The 12,398-nt window shown below is 35.4% G+C and overlaps 1 protein-coding gene across 1 annotated transcript in view; it reads right to left on the reverse strand.

The window, feature by feature from the left end:
- Positions 1 to 11,925, reverse strand: part of LOC131435214 (troponin C) — a 34,031-nt gene extending 22,106 nt beyond the window's left edge. Inside the window, exons 1-2 of the mRNA XM_058602876.1 lie at positions 11,544 to 11,925; positions 4,550 to 4,577 (exon numbers count right to left, since the gene is read on the reverse strand). Of these exons, the coding sequence (XP_058458859.1) occupies positions 4,550 to 4,577; positions 11,544 to 11,546 (31 nt within the window). The 5' untranslated portion in view covers positions 11,547 to 11,925. The remainder of the gene's footprint in view (positions 1 to 4,549; positions 4,578 to 11,543) is intronic.
- Between the last annotated feature and the right edge of the window lie 473 nt (positions 11,926 to 12,398).

Raw genomic sequence — 12,398 nt, forward strand, 5'->3', positions numbered from 1 at the left:
ATTTCAATTGAATGAAATTAAAGGAATTTCACGGCGTTGATGAATGAGCATTGAGATAAAATTGAGTGCCAAAATAAGGCGCGCCAAATTCCAAACACACGAATTGAAATAATCATCGCACAAAACGTACCGTGCAAAACCGACACATAGAAATACGGAATATTATCACTGATAGAGTGCAGTGGTCTTAAGGCATGTTTTGTTTTCTAGTAAAACAGACACTAACTATGGGTGATTATGAATCTTGAGTATTTTTAATAGACTAAAATGAGGTAGACGTATTTGTGCATGTTGTTATGAATATCAAATTTCCAAATTCTGACAACCAAAACCGGGAAGATTCTAAGAGATTTTTTTTATTGTATCCTCTTGTTTTTAGTTTATGCCTTATACATTGCTGTATGCTTCAGATACAACAATTTACCAAATGTGTTTCCCAAAAGGTACCCTTGAAAATACAAAAATACGAACATTTTGAATTATAAATTATTATTATTTGGTTTCATTCGATTTTTTGACGTGTTATACGTCGGTCGTCGCCATCATTTTAATTACAGTATGCCGTTTTCTAAAAACAAAATGGTGAAATTTGATATAAATGTATTTCTATTATGTTTGTTTACTTTTTTTTATAGTCAATAGGTATTGAATTCGCTCTAACTAAAGAAAATTTATCCGAAGTTTGTAAAATATATCAGTTTTATTCGTGTTCACACCTTCCAGCTATGTCTCTGACATTACCCACCCGTTTTTTTGTTGAAGAGCTCAGCGTTGTGTGGCTCTTAAGAGAAAGGTTTTATTACTCTATTAGGAGGATCAAAACAGGTTTCTTAATTCAATACTGCAAGTTATTCGCTTGACTGATTTTGAAATCGCTCCTCTATACCAAAGTAAGTCGTAATCTTGTCAAAAGTAAAAGCTTTTAGCACGATCTTTTGGAAAGGACCTGTAAATTTTTTCCAATCGAAATAGTCGAGATAGTTAATTCAAATTAGATCACCTGCAAAGTTGCATTTCCACTAGAGCCTATACATTTTCTATTGCTGTCGATTTTTCAATGAAATTTACGATAAAATTGATTTGGATGTGTCTTAAATTGTATTTAGATTCCTAACTAGTTTTTAAGTTTCCGTGCGATGTAAATTTTCGAAGACCGAGTAAATAAATGAGTATATTTGGATAAAGTGACTACTACACTTTACCCATTCCACTGACTATACTCACTCGACTCAGGATTTTGGGGTCATTTCTTCGAATTTTGCAATTTCGAATACGTCGCATTAATAATTAGAAATAATTGAATACCTAACTGAAACCTAGATGGCTTGACGACGCCAGCTGAGTTGACCGCCGACCCGAAAGTGGCGGCCTTTCGCATACACACCGGTAACCGCCACGTTTACCCGGTCTACTCAAAGCTAGGTTTCTCTGGCTCAGTTAGGTCCGAACGAGCAGTAGCGAGGTCGGAAAGCACACGAAACAAAATTATGTGTCAAAGCCGCCTTAGATATTTTTTCATTTGCACTCAGTTAACGGAAAATATCGGAAACATTCACCTGGAAGATACACCAAAACACTAGTGTTTACTAGCTAATAAAATCAAAAAGTTTCCTTGGGCATGCCGTTCTGAGGATCATGAATCAATCTTAAAAAATATATTCAAGAGAATAGTCATTCTGGATTAAACGAAGGGAAATGATTTTATCTCTTATTTTCAATATAAGATATTTCAGAAGTAGGTCAACAAAAGGGGTGTGAACATTATCATCCTTCTTTTGTTTTTATTTTGAATCAATGCCAAGTACGATTTTAAGACAGTTGAAGGATTCGGCGAAATGACCTTTTCGGCGAAGTGGCTTTCGGCAAAATGGCATTCGGCGAAATGACCTTCTTCGGTGAAATGGTCATGACTCCTAGTATTTAATTACGATCCAAATTGGCTTTCGACTATATTACACGTTTTCCAATATTTTTATCGTCTAGCTTTGGCTTTTTCAAAGTACTCCAATATCTCACTTTTTGTTCGCAAGCAAGTGATTTCAAATTAATATCTTTTGCCTGCAATTTTACATCCTTTCATGTAGAGTTATAATTGTATCATTTTTCAACTCTGTGAAACTCAACTTTTCTGTCATTTTGTTTGATTTCTCAAAGTTAGGTCCTGGTATTAGATAATTTTTGTGGAATTTCATCTTCGATTTCAACAGACTTCTCTGTCGATTCTTACACTCTTGAAAAAAATTAAATTTACGCTTGACGTAATTTCATGTCGTAATTTATTCGGAGATGGCACAATATTACATCTATTAATATGTAGAAATAATTTTTGTGTCTGTATCGATGTCAACTGTCAGCTAAATTAACTGTGAAGTTAAAGAAATGAGATATGATATGTGATGAGAAACGGATAATTTATAATAACGTGAAGCACAAAACAAACGTGGAACAAGGGAGATGAACTACTTGCAAAACCAAATCAAAGGCCTGTTTCGTCGAAGACTGTTTGTTTGATTGAAGCGTAGTGTTAATTAACTGATTTGGACAAAAAAGCACCGCGAGCTGTTGAATCACATTGGTGTCGTTTTATATCATGACAACGCTTGGCCACATACTTTTGTGATGCTCTTCAAAAATTGTTGAAGCTAGATTGGGAAGACATGCAACATCAACCGAATAGTCCTTATTTTGCACTCTATGATTATGATTATGATTATCATAGTTTTTGCTCTTTTATGAGTTTTTTGAAGGTTGAGACATTCGATTTAGATAAAGTTTAATTTTTTCGTCTATTACGACCAGAAACTGTTTGAGTATGGAATTCTGCAGCTTGGTGGTGACAGAGATGGTGAACGATAAAACCGGGAAATATATTATATATTCATTTTCATAAGGCATTTCATAAATTACTGTCAAATTTGATGCAAAACTTCGACATGACTTTCTTGGCGACCTAAGACTCTTCTGTAGAAGTAGTTTTGATCTACGTTTAGGATTGATACATTATTTTACAGAGATAGATACACTGCCTTATGCTAGCAGTATGCATTTCAGAATTAACTGATACAATCTGGCTTGGCTGAAGCTTCAACTGTTCAGAAAACGGTTCACGTTGGAAAACATCTTCCGCGTACAAAATTAATCGTTGCCGCCTTGCTACATATATTTGTGCTCGAACCTGGTGCTGATTTTGGCAACAGCAGCACGCATAAGCATTTCTTGAGTTTTTATCCCTACATCTGTGTCTAGACAGTTGTGTTGTACAGCTTCTGGGACAGACCATTGCCAACGGTATCCGCCTGATGCCTCATTACGAATCGGGCGGGTTCCGTGCACTTCGGTGTGGAATAATGTCGGCTGAAAAGAGCCAATCCCTTGAAACGGTCACCAGTCGCACTGGTAATAGAAGAATTGTTTTTCGACAGCAATCCGTCTAGGAGTTCCTTCGTTCGTCGTACGAACAGGTTGATGAACTTTTGGACGGTTTGGCTTTGCCAAACGTAGAAAAATGGGTGTGAGAATGAAAGTGAACGTGTTACCATGAGAACCGCCCAAACATCATTCGTCGGTACATTAATAGAATTGATACAATTTTGGGCCGTCGAAAATATAAATGGGACATTACGAAGCCGACGAAACACAAACATCACGGCCGGTTCGCACATGTACACAGATTTCGCAACTGTGTTGAAGGAAGAAACATTCGGTTTTTGTTTTTTTTCTCCTTTAATTTTTATGTTTTCCCAAGAACCGCGTGAGAAGTATAAGCACCAAAATAAATCAGAGAAAACATGTAATTAATGAAACATGAAATGCATTTGAGTTTTTTTTGGAAAGATGCGAAACATTTTCAGCACAGTTGTGAGTTTGACCGAAGGATGGACTAAATGATTGGAAAGTGTGTTGACTTTTTTCATTTTTCAATATTTTCTTCACCAGCCCCACTTGATGAATCCTATGATGGTACATACGAGCAAGGGAAAGTATGGAACAAGACGCTACGCGTGAAATAGATCACTCCTCGTTTGTTTTGGCAGGTGGCTGACGGGTTGCCAATATTTCTCTTCGGTTTAGTGGACTTTGTACCGTCGACGTCTGGGGAGACGATCTACGGCGATCAAACTGGCAAGCAAGAAGAAGGAAAGAACTGATCCGTCTGACAAAACAGGTGACGCAACCGGATGTAAACACTTTCCGCACGGTTGGATTTGTTTTTTCGTTTTCGTCGCAAAGAATGATTTGTGGAGTGCCGCTGAGTGCCATGGGCTATTGACAGGCATGGCGATCGTTTGTGAACTTGAATCTGGTGCAACGGTAGATATTTTTAGTTTCAGTGGAGAGATTCTGAGAAAAATAGATAATGCCACACGGACTCCTGTCCGTATTCGTCGATGTGTTTACCTTCTTGCGTCCAGGGAAAAAACGGAAAATTTGTGTCAAGTATAAGGGTAAAATTAGACCAAACAACAGATGTTGTTCGAGCGACGTGTTATATTTTACGACTCAAATTTATAATACACTCACTGTCTGAATGAAAAAATCCTATACTCACTTGCTACTTGCTCTGGAGGAAGATCATCCTGCAATGACAGATGACAGAAAAAATGATTTTATTAGCATCTAATCATTTTACAGCCATGCTGATGACAGCTAGTTGTGATGATGGAACCGCATGGTTATTTAAAATATTGCTTCGAACTGAAAATGGCTTACTTATACCGTTTTCGTTTATTGATCAGAGCAGCTCGAAAGCTGACCCAGAGTCGCCCAAACAACGTTTAATATGTTTGTTTTAGCAACCTGAGGTCGCTCTAGAGCGGACTCCAATCGCGTAGTTTCGCTCTGAAAATTTTTTCGGGTCGCACCACGCATCCAGCCGAGTTTGTTTATTTTATCTTTTTTCATGAGTTGTTGTTTAGGGCGCGTACCACGTGTTCGTTTTACTCGGAGTCAGAGTAGCCCGCGTCTAGGGTCAAAAACGAAAACGGTATTAGATTTAAGCTGTTGGAAAAAAACTGTGACTGCGACTGGAAAAAACTACACCGGTCTAGGGCAGAAAAGGGTGCCTTGATTATAACGAAATTGGTGCGAGTATAGTCGGTGCTATTACTTCTTATTTTTAACGTTCCGCGTTAAAAACAGAAACGACACATTTTGAATGATTTTTTGACGAAATGGAGAAGTTTTTTTTTTCAATTTGGTCAAGAGTCTGTTCGCCTTGAAGACGTCAAGTGCAGTTTTATTGTCCTGATATGAAAGTTATCGCTAAATACATACATATTTTCTGTACGACAAATGACAAATGCAGTTAGGTTTACCTGTTAGGTCATAGAGTAGGAACGGTGAAAACGACATAACCCTGAAATTTCTCTCCCTGTTTTCTGTTTTGATTCAATATTTTATTGACTTTTAATATTACTGTCCCTACGTGGAGGAAATGATCGAAAGCATTGAAGGGTTATTTTTTCTTTACCGTTTTTGTGTCTAATGTTTTCGTTCGTCGACCCCAAGTGCTAACTTCACTGTAGCTGAAGTTGAAATTTGGTGAATTTTGGGTTCAAGCGACATACGTGTATTCCAATAAAAGACTATTCGAAAAATGAAACCTGCTCAATTGTTTGTGGCTGTCTAGAGCTGTGAATCCCAAAGTAGTCCCTACAGCCCATTAGTGGGAGCTAGCTCAATTCCAGTGGGCAGTAAACTCAAAAGTTGAGCAATGAGTTCCAAATAGTGGGCTTCCCCGATCAATACATCGTATCTAAATTATTTTTCTTTTTGATACATGTTAGAAAATTTTGATATTTTAACTACTATTGCTATGTAAACATCTTTTTTTATTTGTGTTGGGAAATCTCTCTTCTAGTAACCGTAGAATATTCATGTTCAGGATGCTGTTTGAAAACTGAAAGTCTGGATGTAGATACCATCACCATCAAACTTTATAAGCTGTTTGCGTGAACTACGCATTAGGTCGTCAAATGGTGAGATAACTAAGTCCTCACAAGTCCCTATCTCATGCCTCCCCGAGCGTCTATGATGACATTTGGTCAATAGAACGGCGTCGACTGGGTGCTATCGCCTTCTGCGTTAGTAGCAGAATGAGAGGGTGCGAAATGGCTTGTAGGTTGAAGCCCATCCTAAAGTGCAATGTTCATCATAGTATGTTATAACATATAGTTCTGTCGTTTGTTACATCATGTATTATTAGTATTATTTTTATTATTAGAAGAGCGCAACTTACACTGCGATATTAACTGTTATATTATATCATAGCATATTGTTTCATATATTATCGTCTTACACTATTTTATGTTAGTATGGTATTATACTGCATTGCATTATAGCATATTATATTGCATTATATTATATTATATTATATTATATTATATTATATTATATTATATTATATTATATTATATTATATTATATTATATTATATTATATTATATTATATTATATTATATTATATTATATTATATTATATTATATTATATTATTTTATATTATATTATATTATATTATATTATATTATATTATATTATATTATAGGGTTTAGAATATTATGAGTAGTACTACGTACCTCTGCGCAAAATATAAATTTGTTTTCCTTATAAGTTATCATTTTTTAAGTAATCTTTTAACTAACTATCAAGGTCGTCACAAGCTGAGATTGGTCCTCACTGGTTCCTGTTTCATGCCTACATGTGTGTCTGTGGTGACAATTGGTCGAGGGAATGCGTTGATGGTAGAATGAAAGGGTGAGAAATGACATATAGATTCAAGTAATATAATATCATAGCATATCGCAACATATCATTTTATTCATTATATTATTTATTATATATTGCATTGTAATATATTAGATTTGTTTTTTTTTTGTTTTTTATTATTATTTTCATTATTATATTTATTGTTATTATTATTAATTTGTCATCAATAATAATAACATATATTATTTTTATAGATGTGAATATTATTATTGTTATTAGAAGAGAAACATTCTACTTCCTGCAGTATTGCGAAGATAGAAGAGCATAACTGACACTCTACACTAAATGTTATTTTATATATTGTTTTATGATATATTATATTATATTTTATGACATTGTATTATATTATATTAAATTAAAATATATTATATTATATTATGTTATATTGTATAATTTTGTAATCTATTATATCTTTTCATGTTATATTAATTTCATTACACTATGTTTCATTGTATTTTTCAATATAAAACATTTTGCACGGGGGCGTAAAGGGTAGGGAGCATCAGGGCATCGGACGAATTGATGACTGGACGAGGGATTGTGGATAGCCAGCCCAAGTCACTTGAAGGAAACTTGTTTCCTTCTGAAGGTTTGACATGAGTCTGACGCGCCCTTCTCAAACAAACCATCAGGCGGGTTCAAGCAAGTATAGCGATATGCTTCATCCATGCACTGGATATTATGGTTGGAAGAGCATCTTTTATTCCCGCGGAATACGAGTAAGTAACTCTACTTACATATCCGCCCAACCCTTTTTGTTCGCTTTTCGGTAACAGCTATAGTAAGAAGGTGAATGGATGAGTCATATCGGGGCTACTGTAAGTCTACCCGCATCCACTGGCAAGTCCTTGAACTGATGGTGGCTTCACTTCACATCACATCACATCACATGTTTGCGTGAACTACGCATTATTCAGAGACAACACATTCTCGTAAGTCAACAGTTTTGCTAGATTTTCAGCGATATACGGTTATAGACGATATTGCTTGGATTGATGTGTTGAGGTTCCATTTGTAACAGTTTTCAACATTTTTGCAACATCCGACATTCAATTTTTTTCCGATCTGAGCTTACTGGCTGTCGACAAAAGATCTCTGAAAACTTTTATTACATTAGTAACAGTTAATTTGCACGTAGTATGGATTTTCGTGATGCGAGTAGTGTGGATTTTCGTGATGCATAAGCAAAATTTTGACGGGTCGCTACTCTTGCTTCGATGTCGTTTCATAACCGAGAAACAAATATCAAAATCAAACAGTAGGCACAATGTTTATTGAGGTCGAACAAATTCGTAGTCTGATTTCAATTTAAGCATGTAAGGCTTTTGAGCTTCGCATGTAAACCGTTTGAAGTTTAAACGCAATATGAGATACCGGAAGTTTACACATTTAACGACATTTGAACATTCTTCCGAACGATTCTCGAGATTTTACTAAATTGTATAATTTTTTATCCCTGTTTTGATCCATTTACAAATTTGAACAAGCCAAACTAACAATTACAAGACAAGCTGATTGAGATGGTAGGAAAGTCAAGAATTTATGTTTATACTTAAGTGAGATTTTCAAAATGATTGGTTTTAGCATCTCATTGCCAAGTTATATTTTGGCCAATAAAACATTGATGACAAAATATTTCCATGATTCCATCCTCATATCCTGTCGAATAAAGAATCAATGTAGTTTTGGTTGAACTAGAGAACTAGCGATTTTTTTCAGCGATTTTTGAACCAATTATCATCAAAATTTATAATCAGGCTCATCGTTTACACTAAAGCTTGTGTCTTTACACATGGGCTGAAAAGTCCCGGGCCTAACACGTAAATGGCGTTAGTTTCATTGCAATCAACCTTTTTCCTGTTAATACTAACCTTTAAAAGTCAGCTTGTTAAATATGTCATGATATTTTATTCATTAGTTTGTGAGTTATTGTGCTAAGAATGACGCTACTTTTGTTGTTTTCAGAACAATGGATCAAAACCTATTTATTGTTTTTATTTTACACTGCTTCTTGATGGCAAAAAATACCGTTCAAGCAAAGAGATGGTTTGAAAGATGTTATGGAGACTCCGTTTCATTAGAAACAAAAAAACGTTGGTTTGCTGACTTCAAACGTTGTTGTTGTGATTGTAGAGACATAGATGATGCAGAACGCCAATGTCTAAATGAGGCGGTAACAGTAGAAAACGTCAAAAAGTGAAGTTGCGTGAGTTAGTTGATATCGTAAAGATATCAGAAGAACGTGTTGGCTTTATATTGCATGAGCATTTGACTATGAGAAAGCTCTGTTCAAAGTTGGTGCAGCGTTTGCTCACTGTTGACCAAAAACGAGAACGTGTTGATGATTCTGAGCAGTGTTTGGCTATGTTTAAAACGTAACAAACCGGAATTTTTGCGTCGATATGTGACAATGGATGAAATATGGATTCATCACTTCACTCCGGAATCAAAACGATCGTCATCTGAATGAACAGCAACTGATGAACCTCGTCCAAAGCGCTACAAACGGATGGAAAGGTTATGGCCTTGGTGTTTTGAGATGTGTGTGGTGTAATATTTATCGACTATCTTGAGAGAGGCAATACCATTAACATTAACATTAATATAATATATAGCGTTATTGGAGCATTTGATGACTTGAATTGCAAAGAAAGACCGTAAATGGCGAAGAAAAAATATTATTTCATCAAGACAACGCACCGTGTCACGAGTCAATCAAAACGGCGCTGGAATGATTGCGTTGCTCTTGATTCAGGTTACGTTGATGAATAAAGTCTTTTGAACAAAAAAAATGTGTTCTCTTTGTTAAGCCCGGGACTTTTCGCCCTATGTGTTATGTTTGGAAGTGCGGTAAGCTTTTTCAAATGATAAATGGAGATAATTGTTAGTGAAAAATTTTCATATATAATTATAATTCCAACGTTATTGAATGTTTGCGCAATGAAATTGCAAGTGTCGTAATTTACAAATTGAAAAAAAAACAACCGACGGTTAAATGTTTTTTTTTCGGATGACTAATAAAGGTGAAATTGGTTGCGAAAACTAATTGGTTGTACTAAACAGTCAGTTTTGTTAACATATGTCACAAGAAAACACACCCTAGGTAGAACTCTTCTTCTATACCCTACGCAAAGACAAACTAAAAATATGACTGATAAAGTGAAGATATTGAAAAAGGATACAGACAAAATAGGATTTAAGAAACAGTTATTAATTCGCAACCTTTATCAATCCGGGGAAATCGTTCTGCCATCTGAAATATTGTGGATGAGATGAAACACACCTCAAGTTAAATGCAAAAATACTAAATCGATTGACATAGGATTTTAAATTTTTTTGAAAATGAGAACCACTGCTCTGGAGTGTGCTCATAGTGTAATGTTAATTTGCACGCTAGCATCATGTGCAAAGCATTTGAACTATCACTGCTTGTAGAATACATGAAATTCATGAAAACATACTTCTAACTCATAAAATGAGTGTAGAAACTGTTGATATTTAGTGGAAATACATTTATCTGAAATGCACATACAAAAAGATATATCGTTACCTCTAGATTCTAAATGAATTTCATACGAATATCACATTGTTTTCCATATAGATTTCAATTGAAACATAGTTGACCGAATCAAGTGTTTTGCGCATACATTTTTGTTGTACTGATTTTCACTAGAAAATGAAGTGTGATTCAATAGCAAAACACATCACATTCAAAGGAAAAACACATCAAAGCTACGTGGAAAATAATCTAATCTCGCATCTTAGTGACTTTACAGATGAAATACTAAAACAAACCGCTTTGGTTATGTATTGAAATGAAAAAGCATATTAAATTAAAATACTGTTTACATATGAATCGATCGTGCAAATTTTTATCAGTGTACCAGAGTTTCTTCGATGGTTACTGTGATGTGATCCGTAAAAGAACAGACTAGTAAAAACTATAGTGTTTCCTATTCAAAATCCTACACTCTAAAACTCATAAATCAATCATATCCTATTTGATCAAGATTTTTTATATGGCATCAGACAAGTTAGCAGAAAAATGGGATCAGGTTCGGCCAAAAACCGTTCCGTCCTAGGCTGCCTTTCGCCGAAAGAATCATATCGCCAATAATCATATATTAAAAGAGACGGACCCCTAGTAAATTAGGACGCACCCGGTAAACGAGGCGTTTACAAGTTAGTATCCAATAGGTCGCCGCTTCCGACGCTTACAATCCTAATTGTAAGACGTTCAGAAATATTAGAAGGACAAATCTGATAAATTCATTACTAAACTATCGGTTTAGTAAGGTTATTTTTTTAACAAATACCTTGGAAATCTAAAAATTGAATCGATAATTTTCTGAGAAACTTTTAAAGGTTTTTAACCGGCAAAGCAAAGAAAAACTAGTAGATTCTTATAAATGCATTGATGAATTTCAAGAACAAAAAATGTTAAAACCCGCTTGCAACAATTCAATAAATAAAATTATCATTGTTATTACAGCGCATAAGATATTTGTTGATCATCATTTCAAATTTTATTTGCTTTAATTTTTATTTCAATAAAGGTATTAATGGGTAACATGAAACCATTATTCAACTCAAAAAGTCACCTGACTAGTAAAAAAATGTTTACATTTTGAAATTAGGAATAACTTTTTTGAATTTAATTCAGAAAAGTACAGAAAATTTTGGTTTTATTAAAAATACTACTCTCTGTTTGAGACAAATCACCATGCGTTTCCTTCATAATTCAACTAGTGCCTCATTGAAACATCAAATACTAACCATTGTTTTTTCGGTTGTTTGAAATTTAACGGTTTATACACTGACAAAAAAAATCACTAGCAATTAAATGCAACTAGTTTCTTCACCACTGAAACGAAACGACTCACGCGTTTCTTCGCACTGTTTTTCTTTTTCTATTATACTGTTTTCCCTATAGTATCTCTGTTTGTTGAGGTCCTAGCGGTTGTTGGCAACACGACCTAGTAGCACTGACTGACCGTGGATCGGAACGCTACCGTGCACTACAGGTCCGTCCAATACTAGTAACCACTATAACGCACTATACTGTCGCTTTCGAGTTGCTGTCGCAACTGATTCTTGAATGCTAAATACAAACGCAAACCGAGGGGATTTTCCAACTTTTCACCGAAACCGACCGGCGATGTTTGATGATGATCATGATAATTTTTCTCGATGTGCCACTGCCTTCTCTTATTATGAATCGTTATTCCGGTTTGCTCTTGATGTTTAGTGATTGTGTTGGTGCCATCAGCATGCAGCTTGGTGTTGGTGTTGAAGGAGAACAAGTTCGATGAAAACCGCTGTAGATTTCGGATTTTCATGTGGGACTCTTCAGTGCATTCGGGTTTCGAAAAAGAAAAAAAAAATGGGACACGCTGGGAGGAGGCCCAACTTTTCCGGATGACACGTCGTTGGCATAGGGGCTGGTTATGTGAGGGTGCGATCGTATGTAGGAATATGTTTATTTAAACGATCAGTGATGATCGTGAGTCCGAGTAGCTGCTCCAAAGCGTGGCCGCAAGAATAGGCGGCAGATTCATATTCGTATAGCTGTTTTCCAACCGTACGTAGGGGATTGCTGGGCAAACAACTCGCGCTGTATGCAACTGTTTA

This window comes from Malaya genurostris, chromosome 3, assembly GCF_030247185.1.
Source record: "Malaya genurostris strain Urasoe2022 chromosome 3, Malgen_1.1, whole genome shotgun sequence".
Taxonomy (NCBI): domain Eukaryota; kingdom Metazoa; phylum Arthropoda; class Insecta; order Diptera; family Culicidae; genus Malaya; species Malaya genurostris.